The sequence below is a fragment of the Ambystoma mexicanum genome, chromosome 4q (assembly GCF_040938575.1).
Source record: "Ambystoma mexicanum isolate Mex_15411 chromosome 4q, UKY_AmexF1_1, whole genome shotgun sequence".
Classification (NCBI taxonomy): Eukaryota; Metazoa; Chordata; class Amphibia; order Caudata; family Ambystomatidae; genus Ambystoma; species Ambystoma mexicanum.
In genome coordinates, this window is record NC_090928.1 from 397325202 (window position 1) to 397349306 (window position 24105).

Sequence of the window (24105 nt, forward strand, 5' to 3'; positions counted from 1 at the left end):
ATTTTGTTATTGGATTACATTAGGAAGATTTAGCGAGATCAATGTGGTAGCTTTCCAGTCTATTCCGAAAACCAATTGCTTACATCCATGACATCTAAAAAATGGCAATTGCCATAAGGAGGAGGTTCATAAATGAAACAATTTGCCAGGATTGCATTTATGCCTCTTGATATGCAAGTATCTCTGCAGGGACTACACATCACATCATCAACCCCCTTGCTATTTAGTTCTACCACTTGCTCCACATACACACAAAGCATTGGACCTCGGAATCCACTTTGTTGAGAACCAAACACTTGCCTAGCTAGTGAATGTCCAGATTAAACCAAGTAATTACCAATTACAAGTGATTTGATTAAATACTGCTGTTAGTAATGGGGCATGTTAATACAAGTCACTTGGGCAATTGCACTATATTGTACATACAAATTCCACAGAAGTCCTTCCTAGCTAAGAAGAAAGCAACATTGCTGCTGCTCATCTGTGTAAGAATTACATCAACACAAATTCTTCTTTTCTGTGGTACTTCACTTGGTTGCTGATGTTGGCTTGCTTTACACTTACAGTTGGATTCTTCTGCACAAATGTATCTGTTTGTGACCATCATAGTACCCCACAACCACAAAAACACCCCCTTAGTCAGATAGCATGATCCTTCAAAATCGCCCTCACATTTGACAAAATACATCCACCAGACATCTAAACAAGGAAGTTGGTTTTCTGTCGTAGGGCATGCATTGATGTTTTCCCTTACCTTCAGCCCCCACCCCAACCTTCGGTAATTCTCAGAGTGGAGTTCACCTTGCTACTTAATCGCTGGATATTATGATGTTTTCCAAGGGTGAACTTGCTGCTTGCAGGGTCTTGTTGTTTTTTTTTTAGTTATTCAGGTCCCACTGCGTGTTGTCAATCAAGCTATAGTATCAATCAATTATTGGAAATATGTCTGTGATTTAACAAAATGTTATATCAATCTATAGATGAATAACTGTGCCTTGTACTCACTGTATTCAATATTCTCTCTAGACCTCTGTCTCTGATCAGGAACGTAAGAAAATGAAAAGGAAAGGTGACCGATATTCTTTACAGACGTCTCTCATTGTAGCTGCTCTAAAAAGACTCCTGCCTATTGGCTTGAACATCTGTGTACCAGGAGACCAAGAATTAATCTCATTGGCTAAGAATCGATTCAGTATGGTAAGCATTAGTTGACATGTGATGGTGTAATATGTAAGTCATTCCCTAATATTGGATAAAAGGCAATGGGACCAGATGATGGTAACATTATATGATAACAAATGGTATTGGTGATTTCACAAAGAATGTTGGACCTTTCATCATGGCATGCACAATTTGAGCATTCCTTATCATTTCATTGAGGACATGGAGTACACGCTTTCAATATTTCTTACTTTCATCTCACGTGTATAAAGCATGAACTCCATCACAAGCCCTTTAAATTCCTGAGACTGATATTCATCCAATATCACCTCTGATTAGCCTATGATCTAGGGACTGCCTCTGCTTTGTGATGTTAGAACTGGAGGTGGTGTACGGGGGTCACCCAATTCCCCCATCAATAGGGTGTATCAGGCAATGGTCTGGCTCTCAGGGCTGTGGAACTTCCTACACACACAAGTTGAAAGGGCAAATGACATGGAGTTGAAGCAAGCTGCTCACTACCCATTGCCATGGGCCGTAAAGAGCCGCGAGTAGTAGAAGGAACCCTTTTTCACAACTCAAAATGTTGACAGGTAGTCACGCCCCCTTCTTCTGGCCTTAGTCCCTCCCCCTTTTGATGTGCTTTGATATAAACTTAATATACATTTGATATCAAAATGTTATAAAAAATATTTGAAATCAATTCTATATCAAATGTATATTTTATATAAACTGTTTTCTAATTTGTATCCGTTTTGATATAAAGTGAATATACATTTTACATAAATTCTATACAATGATGGGAACAGCACTCGACGATGTTGCTCTGTCATGTGCCAATTCTCGTGGCGCGCCTAGCCCCTTAGACGATCGTCTCGCCATTAAAATGCCCTACCACGTTTCCTATGTTTCTTTTCCTTCCTTTGGTGGTGCGGGTCTAGTCTTTCTGTACATTTCCTTCTTTCACTATTTAGCTCCTTCCCTTCCACCCTAGTGTTGCGTTGCAACTCACTGCTTTCGTTTCATGAGAACCAACGCTAGTGCTTTCTATCCGTGCCTTACCTGCTTTCCTAGTTTCTCCTCCCGTGCTCCACTCGCGGTTCGCACTTCTGTGCGTGCCGCCTTCATTCTTTTGTTCCACTCCTCCATTACGCCGGACACCTTCTTCTGACTCACTGCCCACTCTGGACTCTTTCCTTTCTTTTCTCTTACCTTGCTGTCCAAGACTACCTCCTGTCTGTCAGTCCTTCTCCGGGCTGGTTATTCTTCCGGAGATATTACCTGCATACTGTTCACCCTTCCCAAAGGGTTTATCGATCCTGTCTACTGCTCGCTACTCATGCTTATCAGTTGTTGTGGAGGTGAACTTAAAACCACCTGGGCTTCATTTCATCCGAAGTATATTCTTGGTTACCTGGACAACCCGTGGATTCCGCAACTGCAGCTACTACGAAACTACCATCAAGGTTTTTTCTTCCTTCGGGCTTTTCCCTCATTTGGACGCCATCGGGAGGTGCTTGTCATTGATTGAAGGGCAGCAGTGTGGCTTTGAACCGAGGGCGGCCCTACCTCTACGAGAGAAGACACAAGGGAAAGAAGATGAAGAAGAAAGGAGTCAAGACCACCTCTACAGACACAGGTGAGGAGGGAGGAAGGGGATATTGTGCTCAGTGACGACCCAGAAGTATGTGGGTATATCAAACCAGGGGTCAATAGTGACATGCTCGGTCGAGCACCGAGAGCGAAGAGAGTTCTGAAGACAGGGACTGTGAATCTAGGGTTTTGCAGAGTGATACGTTGATGTCACAGAGGGGTTCCGCCCCAGGGTGTTAGGAAGTGGATATACATTTTATATCAAATTGATAAGCCCCCCAAAGTTTTTGATGGTAATTTATTGAACCCCAATACTTTTTATATAAACTTTATAGGAAGTGGGAAATATCAAACAATGTTTATATCTTTTTGATATAAAAATTGTACATAATATATAAAATCATATTTTTGGGTATAACATTGTGTATAAAACATATAAACTCATATTTCTGATATTGACATTAATATAAATATTAATATTAACCATATTATTTATATATACATGTATATATATATCTTATATACCATTTGACTTTACATTTCTTTATATAAACATCATTAATAAGAATAATTTAAAAAATGTGTATCAATTTTGATATACAAATGTATACCACTCTTATATGAACTGACTTTACTTCTAAAGTAAATTGCTTTTCATTATTTACATTCTGTATCAGTGTGCTCCCCAGTGCCTGTACAAAAGTCAAACTATTGGTTGTATGGTGTCTACAGCCTCTCATGCGTGGCTTACATGTTTCCCTTTGCCACACTATCACCCACCAAAGAGCTGTGAAGCAACACTGCTGTTTTTTTAAAAAATCTATGACGAGGCCTGTGGAATCCCAGGAATGTGGATAGAATGCTGCTCTGTGTGTCACCACATCAGCAGAAAGCACAGGGATCATTTTATTTAGCTCACCAGAATACAGGATGTTTTGTGCCAGCTGTATAAACCAATCACCCATGAAAATACACAATCAACTAAAATCAATGGTAGTTAGCAAGGCTATCTTTAACTTATGACTGAAGGATAGCACAGGAAGCATCTGCAGGCTGAACTTAGCTTACTGTATCCTCATAGCAACATCTTAAATTAACTATTCACAATCTATGGTGCCACTCTCTAACTCGTGTAGAGTATGCAGGAAATGAAATACTGTGCATCTGTTAAGAAAACTGGAACTGGGCCCAGGGAACTTCTGCAGGCTGAACTTAATTTGTGATGTAGCTATAAGGATACAGGAAGCTAACTATTGACAATCTATGGTACCACTATAGTTATTGCAAAGTAAGCAGAGATATATAAATCTGTGCATGTTGATGATGAAACATTGACCCTTTACCCTTTAAAAGGGTAACCCTACTGTCACCCACAGTAGTATGTGTCGGTCAGATGCATCTGAAGTGCCTGGTCTACTTGTGAGACTGGTTGCGAATGACTCTGGCATGTTTCACATTCCAAACCAGTGAGATATTTGAGTGATGCTCCGTGTTAATTCAGTACAAACACAACTTGTGTTATTCACAAAACCACTGCCCACAGAACATTGTTTAACCCTTACTCAGTAATTTCTCATCACAGTGTAGGGTGCAAGTCACAGTTTATTATTAGACTCCTAGCACAGTTTTTTTTTATGATACTGTTGTAAAGCACTTAAATAAGTAGCCAACAGCTGTGGATGTGCGGCAGCATCATGAGGCTTAACATGTGATCATTCTGTGGAACTGCTGCCAAAGGGTGTTAAGAGAAGTAGCTGTTTTGGTAAATGTACACCCTGGCACCTGGAATTCTTGATGGGCACTGTCTGTGAGTATAGGAGTGATTATTATAATCACAATATTGAAAACAAACCATAAATAAACTCTATGAAAACTTATAAAATAGCTGCTCAGGGGTGTGCCATCCCTTTCAGCAACACAATTACACCCACAAGCATGCACACACTGGAACTCTTTTTGCTAATGGGTGCTGTATAAAGCACCAATATTTTAAAACATAAAACATAGGCTATACCATGGCACATGGCATCATTTGGCCTGTCACCCTATAGTCTGTGCTAAAAGAGTTGTGTACTTTAACACTATAGGTTAGTGTTCATTTCGTTTTTTTGCACAACACTCCCCCTAGCTTTATAAAACCTTGTCACCATGACCACCTGTACTCATTCAATCAGCCCAAGGTTTTACATCTGAGATTAAAATGTTATGATATATTTTATTGTGTTTGTTTTCTATGGATGGAGAGTTTTAGAATACAAGGTCCTGGCTCTCATTATGGACATGACCAACGCCCATAGCTCAGACATCCTAAGAGTTGTACATATACACTGTAAATCTATAATTACTATGCATTATTTCACTTAACAACAGGCCACCTCCCCCAAACATGTTAATGCATCACAATGTCGTGAGAAACCTTTACATGTATAGGGGGCTGTGTACACATGCACTATTATCTCTCAGCAACAGTCTGCACAAAATGCATGCATTTTAACATGTACATACTTGTAAATGTTTAGAGTTCTCAACTTAGTTTGAAGCGTAGCGTGATGCATGAGGCCTTCAAATTCCCAGAAATGTTGACTTTTTAAAAACTAAAGTGTAGCAGGAACATGTCATGTGATGGCTGCTACTGTGAATTTTGTAGCCGACCGGATTGTCGTACAACAGCTGATAACCCAAACTATTGTGTATAAAGTCTGAATACAAATGGTTGTTTTAAATGTTAATAACAATGTGTTGCTTAAAACACCTATTTTGCTTCTTATGCTCAGCTGTTATGAGCGAACATGCCCGGGCCTGAAGTTGTTGGAAATATATGAAGACAAAGGGACGGTGTCAGGTGTGAAAGGCTGTTAAGAGCTTGTAGCATCAGCTGTGAAAATAAAAAAGCCAGCATCTGGAACAGCAACAGAGTTCTACTCTGTCTCTTAACTTACAACGTGTGATTAAAAACATATTATATGCCTTATCGGATTGCTGTTTCCCACCACATCCTAGCGTTACACATCTGAATAAAATAACTTTTTTAAAAATTCAACCCGTGTGGGTGTTATTATACATAATATAAAGGAACACCTAATAGTCAGACCATTTTATGATTTTGAACAAATATTTTATTTATATAGAAGAACATATTTAATGCAGAAAGGAAAAAAAGATTGTGCACAATCAGGTCACTGCAGAGAGAAAAAGTTTTAATGCAACAAAGAATGAACATGTAGGTTCAAACAACCAGCTCTCAGACACAACGGGTGCATCGCCTGTGTTAACTCGATGATTTAAAGGTAGAGACAGTAGGGGCACTGTGAAATAGCGAGGGGGTTGAAACCTTCAGGAGAATGCTGTTGTGGCATCCAGCGCTGGATGGAGCTGAATATCACTATAGCGTTTCATGATTGAGCCGTGGTTGTTGTGCTGTTCCAAATGTATAACCCCTTGTGACAACAAAGTAGCAAAATCTGTGGCTGTTCCTCAGGCCTGCATCCATAAGCCGAGACATCCCTGCGACACTGATTACGGAGCTCCATTGAGAAATTTAAAAAGAAATTCTCCATCTTTGAACTGCCCCATCCATTCACCCTTGTTAAAGTGCCAACATAGGTCATTCTGAAACTGTGGCTGGACCCCCATCATCCTTCGGTTTTACTGGCCCCTAAAACCAGATGGGACGTGTTGCATTAGATGAATCATCCTCCAGAAATCCAATGGCTGCCAGTTGTTGGTTGCCACAATCCACATCGAGAGACTCTGCCGGCTGTGTCATCCATCTATTGTACGCAATGTCATATATATAAAATACAAGAAAGGATATAGATTTAGAATAAAGTATCTTCTACACAGTGGGCATAAGCACCTTAAAATGTTCACCAACAATATTACAACTGCAACCCCGCACAGTTTGCTGCAATGTCAGAGTAAACATTAAATCCAATGTAACAATGAGGTACAGGGCCCCTAAATAATTGAAATTTCAATCTGTTTATATAAAAGAATTTCAGCTACACCACCTCATCGAAGGTGTGATCTTTGGCAAACATATGAGCCCCACAGTGCATGGTCAGCCAAAACTGGGCCTTCACATTGCATGCACTGTCAAGATTGTATAGAACATTCCAAAAGTTAGAACCGTAATTTAAAAGTCCTAGCACACTTCTACCTCACACTTGTGTTTTAAAGTACACATTGCAATTTTCACATGTAAAGATGTGGGGCAACACGCTGTGCTTCCCTTGCAGACAGAACATAGACACATTTTGTTTTTTTCCACTCTGCATGCAGAATAAAATAAAATGTAGCACATGTTTGGAAATACAAAATGATTCTGGCACAATCTAAAACATACACTGGCAGAAGCCAACTCATACACATCTCCAAACATGTCGAGCCCGGTATAACACCCTGGCATTCGCCACCCTTAATTTAATCAACTCTAGTACTTCGTACCACTAAATCTCGACTGTAATGTTTGCGTAACATGTGTGATCTTTGGCACATACTGATCCCTCTGTGCTGAATATTTTACACACCACAAATATTTTATCGGCGATGTGAAACTAAAACAAGACATTGTGTGTGTGCAAAATATAAATATGTTGCATCACAAATAAGTGCCCCAAAAGTGCAATCATGTTTCAACAGACACACACCCACACACATCTCAAGTAAGATGTAGCACCCTGACACTCACCCTTAAATATTTCATCAATTCAAATACTAACATCACATTGAATGCATTTGAAATATTTCATCAACTTTATCAGTGCTTTGAAACTAAAACGGGGCCTTGTGTGCATGGAAATATGCTGCATCACAAAAAGATAAGTGCACCAAAGGTGCAGTGGGGGTTTATTTAATGTTTGGAACGGCTATAAGGGCAGCAGGTTCCAAGCTTCAACATTGAAGTGTCTGAGTGTTTGATTGATTGTGTAGCAGTGCCATAAACACTTACAAAGCCTTCTACACATGTTCAGCTACCAACTATGCACAGTCCTGGCTGACATGCTTAACCACAGAGCATTCTACGTAAATTGTACATTTATAAACACGTCATTAAATGTACATAGCTGTTTAGTTTTAAATGCACAGCCTAGTGACTTTGAGCGCCTCCTCACTCCCGGCCTGTTTCAAAAAAGGTCCTGACTCAGAAAGGTCCTGCCTATCAATAAATAAAGTAAAGAAAAAAGCCTCATCAAGCTTGAATGCAAACACATAAATCGTATATTTTTAGAAAAATACAAAAACAATACATTAAAGCACATTTCCTAGAGTGCTCGCGAACTCACCTTTTTGTTGTTGTTGAAATACAACTCTGAAACTCTGCATGGGTAGGCCTTGGTTTTTGGCTGGATTTGATAGTGGGTCTGTGAATATCTGTGCTTATTCAGTTAGCTCTTCCAAGTCAATTAGTTGACAATGCAAGGGATCATCAGGCTGGCGCTCTTCCAATGGGGTTGACAATTCCCCTGATGGTAAAAAGGGCCCTTTTAAAGGGGGGTGAAAGCTCAATGTTGTTACTTTATCAACCATGCACAGATGTATTTCTGCTTTCTTTGCAATAATTATAGAGTGGTACTATAGATTGTGGATAGTTAGCTTCCTGTGTTCTTATAGCAACATCTAAAATGAAGTTCAGCCTGCAGATGTTCCCTGGGCCCAGTACCTTTTTTCTTATCAACAGAAGCACAGCGTTCTATTTCCTGCATAGACAGCAAGAATTAGCGAGTGGCACCATAGATTACGAATAGTTAGCTTCCTGTATCCTCATAACAACATCTAAAATTAAGTTCAGCCTACAGATCTTCCTGTGCTGTCCTTCAGTCATAAGTTAAAATAGCTTTGCCATCTACTGTTGGTTTTAGTTGATAAACACTGTCCGTGTGTATTTTCATTGGTGTATTTTCATGGGTGGTTTGTTTATATAGCTGGCACAAAAAAACCTGTATTCCGGCAAGCTAAATAAAACGATCCCTGTGCTTTCTGCTGGGATTCCGCAGGCCTGGTCATAGATAACCCCCCCCAACCCCCAGCAGTATTGCTTCACAGCTCTTTGGTGGGTCACAGTGTAGCAGAGGGCCACATGTAAGCTGCACACGAGATGCTGCTGACCCCATAAAAACAATAGTTCATTATTGTGCTTCCCAAAGCCCATACAAAAGTAAACTGCTTTTTATTATTTACACTCTGTATCAAAGCCAGTTCATTTACATTTGTATATCAAAATCATAGAAAATGTTGGATATGCAAATTTTAATCGAAGTATGTCAAAAAAATTAAATTCATGTTTTGTATAAAAAATATTAATTTTGATATTCGTTTCTGTACCAAAAAATGATTTTTAATATTTATTTTACGTACAATTTGTATATCCAAAAATGAATTGTATTGTTTATATAAATGTTTATATCACAAAGAAAAAAAATAGTTTAGCATTTTCCGGTTCCTTTAAAGTTTATATAAACATTATTGGGTTCAATTAAATTGCTATAAAAAACTTTGGGGGTCTTATCAATTTAATATAAAATGTATATCTGCTTCCTATCACTACCCGGTGGATCCATCTGTGAAGTCATCGGTGTCACTCTGCAAAACCCTAGATTCACAGTCCCTGACTTCAGAGCTCACACCGCTCAACTGAGCAACATCGTTGAGTGCTGCTCCCATCTTTATATAGAATTTATATAAAATGTGTATTCATTTTGTTTCAAAACTGATATAAATTAGAAAACACTTTATCAAATACACAATTGATATAAAATTGATATCAAACAAGTTTTGTATCATTTTTATATCAAATGTATATTAAGTTTATATCAAAGCACATAAAAAGGGGGAGGTACTAAATATGGCCACCTGTCAACATTTTGGCTTGTGAAAAAGGGGGCTCCTAATATTGCTGTGTTGTGCAAGTAGCAAGTCCCCTGTGTCAAAGTGCAAGGAGTTTGAGTGCTGCTCGTGGAACATGACCAAGGCCATGCTCATATCCTTTTGTGGGGTCCAACACTACTCAAGAAGAAGCCAGGAAAAGGCACAGTTTGCAAAGAAGTAGTCCAGAGGCTTTTTTCAGGAAAGGATGCAAAGCAAGGAGCACTGTAAATGTGTTTCCAAGTTTGCTGATATATACTCTGTACATTTATAAAGTAGGGCTGCAGAACGTACCGCTGCCAGACACAACCCACATAAGGAAAGGGTAGTTTTCATATGGGTCGTAGGACAGTGCAGTTGGCATGGTGAACGTGCAGAGGAGAGCATGGCAGAGATGCAAGGAGGGGGAGGAAGTGAAGGAGAATGGCAGAACAAGGTATAGAGGTGGAGGAAGAGAACAGATTGAAGGGAGAGAGAATATAAGGGAGGGTGGAGAAATCTAGAATGGAGGATGGAGAGAGAAGGAAAAATGGATGAGACGAGCAACAGATACAGAGAGCCATTGAAGGGAAGAAAAGGAACAGGAGAAGAGGTGAAGGAGAGAAAACTGAGACTAGGGGGATTTGGAGAAGTGAGAAGAGGAGGAAAGAAGCATGGGAGGGAAGAAAGATGGGGTGAAAAGGAGTGGGAAATAAAACCTATTGGTGAAAGTAGGAAAAAGGGGAGCAACAATACAGTGGTTGAAAAGCCTCTGATTACAAACACAGGCAAATGGATGGTTAGCTAGTATTGTCCTGCTTCCCCAACAAAGTAACACCTGACCCACCTCAGAAGACCTGCTGGTACCAGGTTGGGGTATTGATTAATTAATCTTTTGTGTAACGCGCTTAATACTGGAGATCAGGATCTAAGCGTGGGACTTCGGTTTGAACCTGTGTTGCTCTGCATTGTCTTGCTTCCAAGAAAAACATGTTTCCCTTGAGCTATCCTCCTGGCCCATCTACTGCTCAATCCTAGGTGGACCAACGTGTGATCTTGATGACCTCTTCGATGCCTAAGAAAGATACAGCAAATGCTATGAATGAAGGAAAAGTAAACTTTGTATTCCAGTTGTCTGTTGATCCCTCAGCTGTGACAAACCCTAAACACACTTTTTAAGTCCGTACTGCTGGGTTCACCAAGGAAACATTCCAGAATGGTATTACTCTTAAATATCTCCCTTCACACACATCAAAATAGGAAGTCTCTTTTATCTCTCATCAGAATACAAACTTGAAAAATGTATACTTCATAGACTCTGCATGCCCACATAAGTAGTTGACATACAAAAATTCCATTAGTTCCAGCTACTTCCCATTTCATTTTTTGACCAACCAGACCGGTTCAAAGGCATACCTCCAGCAGAGCGTGCAGACATGCTGAAGATATTGGTAACAAGGACTACTATATGTTTCTTCGATACCTGCCAAAGTTCCTGGTGTGTCCCTGATCTCTGAAGGAATGCCTGTACACTTTGCCAGATACTTCCCCTTTCTCCCTGCTTTTAACCATGTTGGGCACGTGAACGCACCCTCCTCAGTCATGTCACTAACATCAGACTGCTGTAATAGGAAAATAGTAGTGCAAAGGCATTTACAATAATGTCTTGCTGTGTCAGGTATGCATGTGTGTTCTATCTTGAAAATATGTCAGAAGCAAGCATGACATGCTCAGGTGGAGGCGTTCTATCACTGCTCAAGCAAACCACTTGAAATTGAACCACTGGCCGAGAGAGAGAGAGCAAGTCAAGACCCCAGAGCACCCATCACATCAGAGGGCGGGCGCACATTGTAGGGAGCATAAGGAGCCTTCATGTAGGTACTCAACCATTAGGGGATACAGCATCAGGGAAGAGGGCAAGACCTGTCCCATCCAGTGGTAGAAGTGTACAAAAAGAAGTAGTGGAGCTATGTTCCCTACTGGTCTGCACCTCCCCTCAAACCTCATCGCCACACCGCCTCCCATGCACAATATAAACCCCCAAATACATGCGCCTACAGTTTAAGAGAATGTTTAGTGCATTGCACTGAAAGTGCAAGTTTCAACTGCTTCCTACACTTTTATTTTAAAACGAAACCGTTCCGGAACGGTTTCTTTTTAAAATAAAAGTATAGGAACGGTAAAACTTCATTAAAAGAAGTAGAGGAGCACCGCTCCCGACCGCTCCCGCCCACTTCGACCACTGGTCCCATCTCTAACCACAAGCTACTGCCAGGGCAACCAAGTGGCAGGCCGACCTCCTAGCAGAGAAGGATCAACCTCCATTTCCAGAGTTGCCTAAATTAAATGCAGAACTTCAGCTCATCACCAATCTGTATCACATTTGATCGGGAAGCCGATCCTGCACACCACACCGGCAGAGGACCTCGTCCTCACCAACAACAACCACAAGAGGCTTGAGGGAACAAAACCCACAAGCGATTCCTCTGATAGGTTAAACAAAACTTGAATAACAAACATCAAAATGCTTGTGGGCAGAAAGACCTGTTTGAGGGGGGGGGGGTCCTACTAACACTGGCCAGGTTGATAAATCGGACTTTTTCATCAAAGCTTTCAAAAAATTACATCTTTTATTTTTAACATATGACAATACAAAATTGTTAATCTTCTTTTATATTTTCTACAATTCAATTGTTAAAATTTAACAGTGCAAAGAGACAGTTTATACCCAGGAAGTGTACACGTTTGTATTTTCCACTCTTCACAATAAAGTGTCTAGTGCTGTGCAAGAGATTAAGTAAAACTCACATCAAACACAGCATTCATGCTAATATCTTACCAGTCATACAAATTCATAAAATATTGTAGGTCCCAACATGTTTCTTTGCTATTACCTTTTTACGCAATAATACCAGGAAATTCATCAGGGGGCTACCCGTCGGAGCACAATACACTGTTTCAGTTTAAATACCAAAAAAAATAAAGATTTTGGTTGCTCAGGTATAATAGAGCAAATTCTACTATGCTCTTGATTCTTTATTCAAGAATATCATCTTCTCCTGGCCAGAGTGAGGAGCCTTCCCACCTCTAGGCCAGCTGATTTTGAGAAACTTGATGCAACATATGCCAGCGTAGGACGGACTACCACCTTAAATAGGATGGCCTTGTCTTGAATTATGGGCTGCTTTTGCTTGACAACACTGCATGAATCTGAGCGCTTGTGGTGAGGCTGTGTTGTCCCTTTCTAGGACCATATGCTTGGTGCGTGTGTCCACAAAGCGGAGCGTTCAGATGCGACTATTAACTCCACTTGATTGTGCCAGTCTTTTTTGTTCTGCATAGACCTGTCTATAGAACCATTGCGTATTCAAAAACCGTTTCTTTTGGCGGTGAAGACAAAAGTTTGAGCAAATTAGCTCGAACTAACCCGCCCAGGCGTCAGTGACGAGGTTGCTGGGGCTGTACAGCGACGTGTTCGCTGCCGTTCCTCACCACATGTCGTTCACTGCCAATAGGAAGTATCTTGCTGCGAGCCGTGTCATACGTCTGTTAGTCCGTCAACCTCACACCACGAGGTAAGCCCTTGCTGGGCATTTACATTTTTCATGGAGCACTTGCTCCATCCAAATATGGCTGCCACCATAGATGCCCTTCAGCATGGCCCTGCAAGCTGCTGAGCCTGCCCCGCGCTTTGCACATTGGATGCAGCAGGCTCTTCAGCATGATATGATGGGATCCGGCAGGCATGGGCAGGCCTCCATTAAGGAAGGGATTCCTGTTCTGGCCTCACATTTGATCAGAAGCTGATCCTGGCCACCACACCGGCAGAAGACCTCGGCTTTACACCACAAGGACATTTCCATTTTTTCGCAGAGCACTTGGGCTGGGGGCTGCACTTCCAGGACAGCCAGCCTCCCAGTTAGAATTGGATCTAAGCAGGCACACCAGAGGACAAAGACCTGGGTAGTTTCGGAAACTCCCCAGCTTCCTGTCCTAACAGACACACTGTGCCTTCGGGTGGGCTTCCAATGGGATCCCGGCGAAGACAAAGGATGCACAAGGACCTCCCCCACCCAGCACAGCAGAAGAAGTACCAAGAAAGAACAAACCATCGAGAGTTGGTGAAAAAAGACTGGAATTTTTAAGGATCTATGGTCTCCGATGTGCCCCTTACTGCAGCTGAGAATACAGCCTGCGTTGTAGGTTTCACAAAACTGGAAGAAGAAATATCCACTGCCACCTGTGGATTTGTTACTGTAACCAAAAATGTACAGGAGAATGGGAAAAGACACAGTGCCTCCATTGCACGTTATGGAAGGTGTGCGGTGCTGGTTTCACAAGAAAAGTGTAGGTAGGATAGAAAGTACCCTCCTCAACTTGGGAACAGTAAATCTTGCAAGGAATTCAAATAAAACCAAAGACGAAAGTTCAAGGAGATTCCAGTAACACTGCACATAGGGTGCCGAGTGCTACAATAGGGAATTACAGATGTCATAGAAAATATGGAGGAGAGTAGACTCAATAAAAATAAACCAAGAAAGAGTACACAACTAGAATGGATGAGTGAGGAGAAAGATTCCCTCTCACTCATGAGTCATAAACCCAATAGTACAACGAACAGTGCTGGAGGACTTACCAGGCGAGGACTATCTCACACATGATGAAAATTCTACCCAACAAACCCAGAGACCTGTCATTATGTACTCTCAATAAGGCAATGTAGGGCTATAAACTGGGAGAGAAAAGAAGACTCGTCAAATGTAGCAAGGTGGTGCTTTATAGTAAATTGTGGCAGTGGATTAATGAGGAAGTATTTTTTCAGTCCAAGTTGTGGTACATACTGTGGAGCGCCATGTAGTGATGCCATATTTTATGGGCCAATGGAATTCATGTACATACTGGCCATTAACAGGATTGGCCTCGTGAGTGTTCATTCGTGGGCACTACTTAACTTCCGGAGTTTAAACAATGGTACAATCATTGAAATCTGTAACGAGCTATAAAATATTTTTGTATTCTGTTAACTTCCAAACTTGTGGCCTACTGCACGTAATATAAAGATAATTAAAATAACTATGTATATACGTTGGTCATGTTGATACCATTTAATTATATCAACTGTTTGGAAAACTAGAATATATTCATTGGGGCTCATTATAAGTTTAGAATTACCACCACTTCTTCCCACACCGCCAAAGTACAGATTTGCCAGTGGGGGGTGGACTGATTTACCTCCAGCAAACAGCTGGAGGTAAATCAGGCCCCCACTGGCAAAAAAAAGCTGGTGTTACAGGAAATCCTCCCCATGGAGTCGGACTCCATTGAATGGGGATTTACCTACCATTGCTGGTTCCTGTAATTCCGGGATATCGGATGCTAGTAGCGGTAGGTCAGTTTGCCGATATCCCACCGAAATTACTAGCAAGATACTAGTAAACTCCTTATGAGCCCCATTGAAGTATTAAAGTCAATAGTACGATTGTTAACATAAATGCATGTTGGCCAGGGAGAGCACAAAAAGTGAACATATCCCATTTTCCACTTGTTTGTCATTTCTGAACTCTGCCACTTCCCTTTATTTTCTATCTTCTAAGCAAGGCACCCAATCCAATCTGCTACACATAGGGATTGTGACTGAATGTACGTCCAGCCAGTAAGGGCAGAGTTAGTGTTGCTGAGCAACTAGACAATGGGGCGTTTGTTCAGTCGCATAATGCTATAGCAACAGGAATGTCTACTTAGAATCTAAGAAGCTGAATTCTGAATAAATACAGCAGACCCTTTTGTGAGTTTCTGCTGTTGCTGATACAGGCAATAGCAGGGCAGTGGAGGGTGAACATGTACATGTGTCTGATTCAAAACGCTAAATTCAGTAGTGTACGCAGAATCTGGGTATGTTACCCCTTAATTGGCATCCCAGAAAGTAGTAATTTCTCGTTACAGAAGGCCAGCAATGCATCCACGTGATAGAGACTGTTTCCTGATGCCTGACGGTGCTTGGGAAGCAGAGGTTCCATGCTAAGATTTACCGATACTAGCAAATAAGACCCATGTATCCCTGATACAGAATTGGCAATTGGTGAGAGGCGCCATTGGGGTCTGACTAGGATCCTGCATCTTCAGAACTTGCCCTGGTTTGCTGATGAGGAAACTGCCATGGCCAGGCCGTGTTCCAATATTTGTGTCCATGGATCTCCGAACACCTGACTTTGGGCAGTGCAAAGGTATAAAGTCCGTCTCTATTTTAGTGCTTGCAATCCGCATTTTAACATCTTTATAAATCTCTGCTCCCTATTCAAGGCAGACTCTAGGAGTTTACTGTGTGGCATGAAAAAGGTCTTTATTAGCAGCAGTGGGTTGAAGCCATTGGGGGCTTCTAGGGGGGAGTGCTCTGTTCATTGTCTTCCATCCCTGCATTAGACACATACTGGTGGTCTGCTATGCACTCTCTGGCTTTATAAATCAGCAACTCGCGCAAGGTCTCTGTTGCAGGTGATGTCTAAAATGCTGAGACTGGAAATGACAGGGGAGGTCTAGTCGTGAGCGAGACAGGCCTTCATTCTTACACGTTCCCATTGATGAGATTGGAAGGCAACCTATGGTGTTTCTGGTGCAATGGCTTTGTCCTGCTGTGTTTTCCCTATTGTGCATCTCTTGCTGTGTACTGTGAATCAATGCATCAGCCAATATGATGGCTCTACAGTGCAGGACAAGGTTTATCAGGATTACACAACACCATAGAACACGCGGCGAGATCACATTTCCACTGTGCATTGAACATTAGCGGCATGTATATCCTCATTCAAATTCTAGCCATCATAGACAGGATGTCCTTTAAGGCATATAGGGACAAGATCTAACAGGAGTAGACATAGCAAAGGGCTGCAGGTTTTACCATCAGGTAATGAATATTCTCTCATCTTTCCTGTCTGGTTGTACAAGAACAGAGCTGAAAAGCAAATCCATAAACTAATGTATTCACTTAAAAAAAATATATATGAAACCATTATCCATGCCTGCTGGCTGTTAATAGCGGTGTTGGATCATCTCAATACCGCAGAGGTGATTCTGGAAACATTTCACTATTGGATGAAGTTCGTCCCCAACTTATCACCAACTAGTCTTCTCCCTCCCTCTGCCTGCCCCCTTACACATTCTTCTCCTGCCCTCACATTCTGATATTAACATGTGGAGGGGACTTGGCAGGTGTATTCGAAATAATGGCATGGCATCTACAGACGATGGCACCTTCTGACAAATTGCAAGAGACCTGACATTGACCTGTACGTTTGAAATACCCAGTGAAAAATGCCTTCGTAAATTCAAATTACTACATATTTAATACAAAAATTTCAGTAGTTTATTTTACAGTATTTGGCAACAACAATTTAAAGAAATACCACAACACCCAGTTGTAATCACCAGTTTATTACATACTCAGTATGTTTTTTTTTTCAAATGCATCCTAAAACTTGGATTAGCACCTCATAGCATTTCATTTTAAATTAATTTTAGAATGCTAACGTGTTAAAACAAAGTGTTTTTAAAAATAGCCTTTCATGTTATCGCCCTGTGGCAAATGCATCTTATTGCTGCACAAATTATAGTGTAAACGGAGGTGAGGCATAAAAGTGAGGCAAGCAAATGTGGACGCCAGCACCAAATGACGATAAGGAGAGAAATTGTTGGGAGTGGTGTGGGGAAGCTTCTGATGGGAGTCATTGAGCAGAGCTGTACGGGAGGTTTCCTCTCGTTGTTGTGACAACCTTGGGAACCTCTCTCAGCTGGGGGTGGGAGGCTTACCAACGGGAAATCCAGAGTAAGTCCTTCCCCTGCATAGGACAGTGGCGTTTGAGAGGGTTCCCAGTTTCAATCCACCCACTTGTGCCAGCATGTTTACGTGCAGTACAAACTTGTCTCGCACCACTGCCCCTAAGCACAATACCTGCCAGTCTCTCGATCTTTATTCTAGAGACAGCGAGCCAGATGCATGCCAGCAACCCCCTGGTGTGCTGCGGGAGTAAAGAATCACAGCAGGAGCAACCTCCAGCTAGAGCGAGATAAGCAGCGGAACTGAGACGCACTGAACCGGATAGCATACCATATTTCACCTCATAAAACCGGCAAGTGTTAAGCCAGCAAAACAGACAGAACCCTACACCACCAGTGACATGGAAAAGGGGGAGGAACCCCAAGGAGAAGTAGACTTACATAGGGGAATGGTGTATACAGGTCTGCGGAAATGAACTGGGCCTTGGTGAATAACAGGCTGCTGTTCCAGGGTCAGGGCGGACCCCTGCAGATAAAGTGGACAGACGTAGCCCACTATTACAAACAACTTGTTTGTCCATAACATCTCCCGGCAGGGGAAGACAGGGCAAGAGTGGATAGAGCAAGTGGGCCAATGGAATCAAGAGGGGGAAGTACAAAAGGGGCCACTGGAAGACAGAGTGTGTGGGTTATTCTAGTGAATGAGGTGAGAGGAGTAGGTGGTGATGGACCAAGGGACCAGGAGGAGGGAGGAATGAGAAGGCAAACTCCTGGATCAGGTGACATATTGGTGAGGCAGTGCAGGTGGTACATTCAGTGTATGTGACAGAGCTGCAAGTGTGTCTAGGAGAGGGAGTGAATGTGAACTGCATGGGTGATTGAAAGGGGAGTGTTTCAGTAGACGGTGTGATGGAGGAGGGAGTGGTAGTGAGGAGGAAGAAGCAATAATTGGGAGGAGGGGGGAGTAGTGGAGGAAGTCATAAAATCAAAGAGTAGAGGCAAGGCCTAGAAGGAGTGTAAGACATTTGAGGCAGAGAGGAGTAAGAAGTTGGAAGAGGGAAGTGAGAAGTAGACGGAGTTAGAGGAGAGTAATGAGAATAGGAAAAAAGTAGGGAGAGGAATATGTGTGCTTGTTAGAAAGGAGACAGAGTTGGGTACAGTGTCTGTAAGTTACGATCCCTACCCTTTAGAAAGCTTACAACTAGATAGGGACAATCTTAGGTAGTCCCTAAGGGAGGTTAGATACAAAAGACATCCTGACTTTAGGTCATTACATCCAGAGTAAGTTAGAACTTAGTAGAGTTAAAAAAAAATATACCTTCTAATTTGGAGTCATGGATCCTTGGGTTAGGGAGGAGGTGCAATACTAGATGAGAGAAGGACAGCCATAAGGCCCATTGAAAAACCAATAAACATCCTCGAGTCATCTGCGAGGCATGAACTTTTTTGCCATCTGTGACACTGTAGAAGATATTTAGCTTATGTCATGTCATATTATTTGGGATTTCTAATGTGAAGCATTTACCCAAAGCGGGAGTCTTGGCACTAGTATCCAGATTCAATGATGTTGTTTATAACAACACATTATTAGGTGCTGCTGGTATAAAGATTGGTGTTCAACTATTTTGTAAAATGTGCATGAGAAGATATAGTTCTGAGTACAGGAGGAATTGAGTCCCATGTCATAGCACCCATATTGGAAAAAGAGCATCGACCAGAGTGGGAACATCAGCACTTCAGTTGTTCCAGAAGAGAGGCTCTCGAGGAATGTAGTCCCATGCAGAAGCACATGGGTGGAATCTAGATGCAATGAAAGAACGTGTCAACTAGAGGCATGACATATGAACTATTCATAGTTTTGAAAATAATTCACTTTCTTGCAGGCAACCACTGTAAGACATGGAATGAATCAGGATTAGCAGCATATCGAGGTCTGTTACGTAGCAGTTTTGCCCCGACAGACAGCGCACCCAGCGCATAACAGAAATAGCTGGTAGTTAATCAGTTAATTACTCTCTATTAATTTACATAGACTGAAAACCTCGGGCTATTGGAATTGTTTGTTATTTTTTTCAAGATTCCCCTGTGAGGCTCCCATATGTTGAGAGGGCTAACTGAGTCAGAGTTGAAACCCAGGTCAACTTGAAGTTGACACAATATCTGGGTGAATCCAACAACAATGTTATTCAAACCAACACAACAGAATCACTGCATTTCCATATAATGTAGGATACTTTTTCATCCCACTATATTATTATAGGCTTTGCACGATAATCTGACAGTTGGAGAATAAAACATTACATTAAGAGATCGCTCTGAATGAATGTTGAGACAGTTCCTTCATTTGCTGTACTGTAGGAAATGCATGAGTGCACCATTCAGAGCACTGGAGACTATCCTACCACTGGAATTTTATCATTTTAAAATGCCAGTGACATATTCAGTGTTCTACGGTTAACAGGATTATATTTCTGACAGATTTGAACCTCTTTGCACTTTTACAAATACATTTCCATTTTAAACCAGTGCATTCTGCATCTCCTGTTTTCCTTGAGATTGGTAAAACCCCACATTTTGGGTGGAATGTACTCAAAGGCCCTTTGGTTGGTTTAGTTTGTAGCGCTATTTCTATATTTCGAGTGTTCATTCGCAGGTGTGCAGGTGATTACCTGCATCCTGTAGGTGCACACATTTTGTAGGAGTCAGTAAGAGGCAGAAATCATAACTAAAATTTATACTTTTTTTCTGGATTCTCTCTCACCTAAACATGACTGAGCCCTCTGCCTCACACTTAAAAGAAGCAGTGTAATTCACAATTATTTGGTATCTGTTTGCTTTAGGGAAACAGTCTTGGGTTTTATTTATGTTCACAGTTTTTCGGGTGAGGTCAGAGGAGGAGAAGGTGGCAGACTAAGAGACCAACAGTAGAAAAGATGGTGGACTATGGAGGTGTTTTGAGAAAAAGAGGAGATATTGTTGCTGGGAGCTAGTAGTACTTTGTGGTGCAAGGGGAATAGGTGTGGGAGAATTAGAGTGAATAGAAGGTTGGAGAGGGAGAAGTAGTGTGGAGAAGAGAACAATAGGGTGAAGGAGGGAACAGTAGTGTGGAGGAGGGATTGGGTAGACAAAAGAAAGTCGATGGAGTAACATAAAAGGATGGGGGAAGACGGTAGAAGGAGCACAAGAGACATTGGATGGACAGGCAAGAGGAGTACAAGGAGGGTTAGGAGTTGGAGGCAGGAGAACAAGCAATAGGGAGAGGAACATCAGGGTGGGAGAGGAAGAGGCCAAAGTGGGGCATCTGTCTATTAGACACAACCCTATATGTTCCATTTAGAACTAAAATTGTGGTTAGCATAGGCTCGGATGGAACTTCGATAGATAAGGTCATTTGCCATAAGGACCTCACTAAAAGTAAAATAAACCATAGATAATAGCAGGTAAATAACCTCTACACTCTAATGGAAGGGTAGGAACGGCTGAGCTAAGGTGAAAAATGCTTACATTAGATGAGTGAGGCACCTGCCTAGCACCCTGCAGAATATTTAAAAAAAAACACCTTGAACCATTCTCTGGGAGTTTGTGTTAATTAGTCAATCTTTGACATAGAAAGGCAGTTACACACGTCAAAGTATGGGTTTTTTACTTTCTTCTATTCCTCTAAATTTTTATATTTATATTAGTTTCCTTTTACGCCACTTTCGCTAGGCGGTTGACGAGATGCCTTGATTTTTATGGGCAGACATCATTTTCAAAGATTTGTACCTTTTGAGTGTCTTCTTTTTGATTTATTTTCACTGTAAACCGCATTAGCGGTGCCCAGTGTGCCTGAACTTGGTGGAAGACCGGTGGCTCATACCGGGACCACATTCCCCAGCGGTCTTTGCTTTCTTACACGCATGCAAATGCTGTTGGTAAGTATTTCCTCGCTTTCCTTTTCCCAATCTCCTTCCGGAATTGATCATTCCTGGGAATGGTCTCTGCAATAACATGGCATCAGTATTTAATAGGTGCCGCTGGGAGCGAAGCGACCGAGCACAGGCTGAGGTCTGGCCCGTCTGCGTTCGTCCATGCTGATTCAGAGCTCTCAGTGGGTTATGCCCCTGTAACTACTCTTTCCTGCAGGGTGGCTCCATACACAGGCATCTCCTTTGCCCATTTCTCCAGATAGTCAGCCACAAGCTTGTCTTATTAATGCTCGGTCATTAGTTGCACATAAATTGCAAATGTACACCTTCATTGAAAATCATGCTCTGGATTTTGTATTCGTGACCGAAACGTGGATCTCTGCGCAGACCGGTCCTGTTATAGTCCAAGTTTTGCCTGCCGGCTATTCCATGCTTCATGTTGATAAAGCTACCCTTCCACCTTGGTGCAATGAATCTCTAATATGTAGGACAGAGTACACCTGTTATCTGTATCTATTGAGGCAGTGGTGGAGCATATGCTAGTTATGCTTTTAATCAATGCCTCTTTGTTCTGCAATTTTCTCTTGGCCTATTGCTGTCCATCTCCTAACTTGGCGGCTATTGAAAAAGCTTTCCTCACAGATATTTTGGAGTTGGTGCTACATTATAAGAATTTGATTGTCCTAGGGGACTTAAATCTCTGGGCCGAGGTACAACTTGACCCAGCTTCCAGTTATTTTCTGGCTGGTATGAACCATCTGCTAGTGCAACATGTGCTGAGCTGAGCTCTACCCATATAAAATGTCACACATTAGATCTCATCTTCGCATGCCCGCAATTGCTGTGTGTTTTTTCCTAGCCATCCTTTGACATGGTCAAATCATTGTGTAGTTCCTTTTAAAATACAGGTGTTGGGGAATCCTGCACATACTAATCATCCTGTAAAGGTTTATCAAATAAACTGGAGGAGAGTGGATCTGATCAACTTGTTCTCCAAGGTTACCTCGTATTAACGTATGTCCGAGCATGAGCCTGGCCCGGCACCTTCAGCTAGTTCTAGATTAACCTCTACCTTTGCCACAGTGGCTAACAAGTAAGACCCATTCCAGAGGACCACTAAGCCTGCACATTCGTCAGCTCCTTGGTTCACAGTGGAACTAGGCCTTCTCAGCCTTTCAGTTCGCCAAGCAGAACATAAGTGGAGAAGGCAATATGATTTGCGACTGCAAGACGATTTTAAAAAACAACGTGCTTTGTATCATAAATCTTTTAAGGGGGCCAAATTGGCTTACTTTACTGTCTCTATTCGATCTGCAGTTAATGCACCCAAAAACGTTTCCAAATAGTGAAGGATCTGCCTAACCCTAGCATGATTCCTGTGGCTTCTAATTCTCAGAGTCTGTGTAATAATCTGTCTAACTTTTTTATTGAAAACATTGAAGCCATTAGGGCTAATATATCGAATACTGGGGCAGCAGTTTGGGAAGTGTGCCATCTGCAACCTCCTCCAAACAACCACTACCCATGAAAGTCATGGCTAGCTCTTTTCCTTTTTTTGTGCCTGGTTTGGAAATTGGTCGTGTGGTGGCAGGTCTTAAATCACATCAACCTTGTATGAAAATCATCTGTCTCAGTTCAAACTGGCTCCATAGAGCCTTTGTGAGGTTATTGCAGAAGCCATTTATTCCACATTAACCTTCTTGCAGATTCCAGCTATGTTAAAGAAAGCTCTGCTGATTCCTTTATTAAAGAAGCTGTCATTGGATGCTTCAGTCTTTTCTAATTACCGGCCCATCTCTTAGCTGAGGGGTGACATTAGGAACGTAAGCAAAGATCCTTTCCTTAAGGGCAGAATGTTCCTGATCCGTGCCAATTGGGCTTTCGCCCTTGGATGGGAACAGAATCGGTTATGGTGGCAGCATTGGACGATCATACCATGATCAGGGACAGAAGCGGTATGGCAGGTCTTATTTTATAGGATCCATCTTCTGCCTTTGACACCATTTGATCCTGGGATTCTTTTATCTAGACTACTGGGGGCAGGGATGTCTGGGTCAGTCTTGGACTGGTTCGGGGCCTTTCTGACTTCTCGAGTCCAAATGGTGTCTCTCCTACCTTTTAGGTCACCTGTGGTTGCTGTGACATGCAGGGTTCCTCAGGGCTCAGCCTTGTCCCCGCTGCTCTTTAATGTCTACATCTAGCCCAAGGCGCCTCTTATTCTGTCCTTTGGGTTCCAGTTCCTTTCCTATGCAGATGACACTCAAGTCCTGTTTAGGATGGACCTGGACCAACCAGGGACAGTAGCCCAGTTGAGATTCTGTTTGGGGGTGTTTAGGGTTTGGATGGAGGCCAATTGGTTAAGGCTCAATGACGGAAAGACTGAAGTCTTTATCATTGGTCCCGCCAGGGTTTCTGCCAATTGGACCTCTGATTTCTGGCCCACCAACATTGGGCTTGTTGCCTATTCCAGCCGAGGTAATCAGGAATCTTGGTGTTAAAATGTCTCCTTCCTTGGCAATGGATAGCCAGTTTAATGCTGTTTGTAGCCTTGGCTTCCTTAAATAGAAGCAATTAAAAGAAGTTCTTCCTTTCATTCCTAAGGATCTTCGTGCCCAAGTAGTTACACCCTGCCTTAATGGCAGCCTTGATTATTGCAACACCATTTACCTTTCTCAGCCTGCATATCTGATTCATCACCTTCAGGTTCTGCAAAAAGGAGATGTTCACCTGCTTTGAGACATTCCATACGGCCACCATGTCACTAAGGCCTGTCAATCCTTGTCTCGGAAGGATAGCTCAGTGGCAACATGCTCCCCTTAGAAGCAAGATG

The 24105-nt window shown here is 42.1% G+C and overlaps 1 protein-coding gene across 1 annotated transcript in view; it reads left to right on the plus strand.

Moving 5' to 3' along the window:
* Positions 1 to 24105, plus strand: part of RYR2 (ryanodine receptor 2) — a 3854281-nt gene that overhangs the window by 2867980 nt on the left and 962196 nt on the right. Inside the window, exon 72 of the mRNA XM_069607971.1 lies at positions 1027 to 1197. Within this exon, the coding sequence (XP_069464072.1) occupies positions 1027 to 1197 (171 nt within the window). The remainder of the gene's footprint in view (positions 1 to 1026; positions 1198 to 24105) is intronic.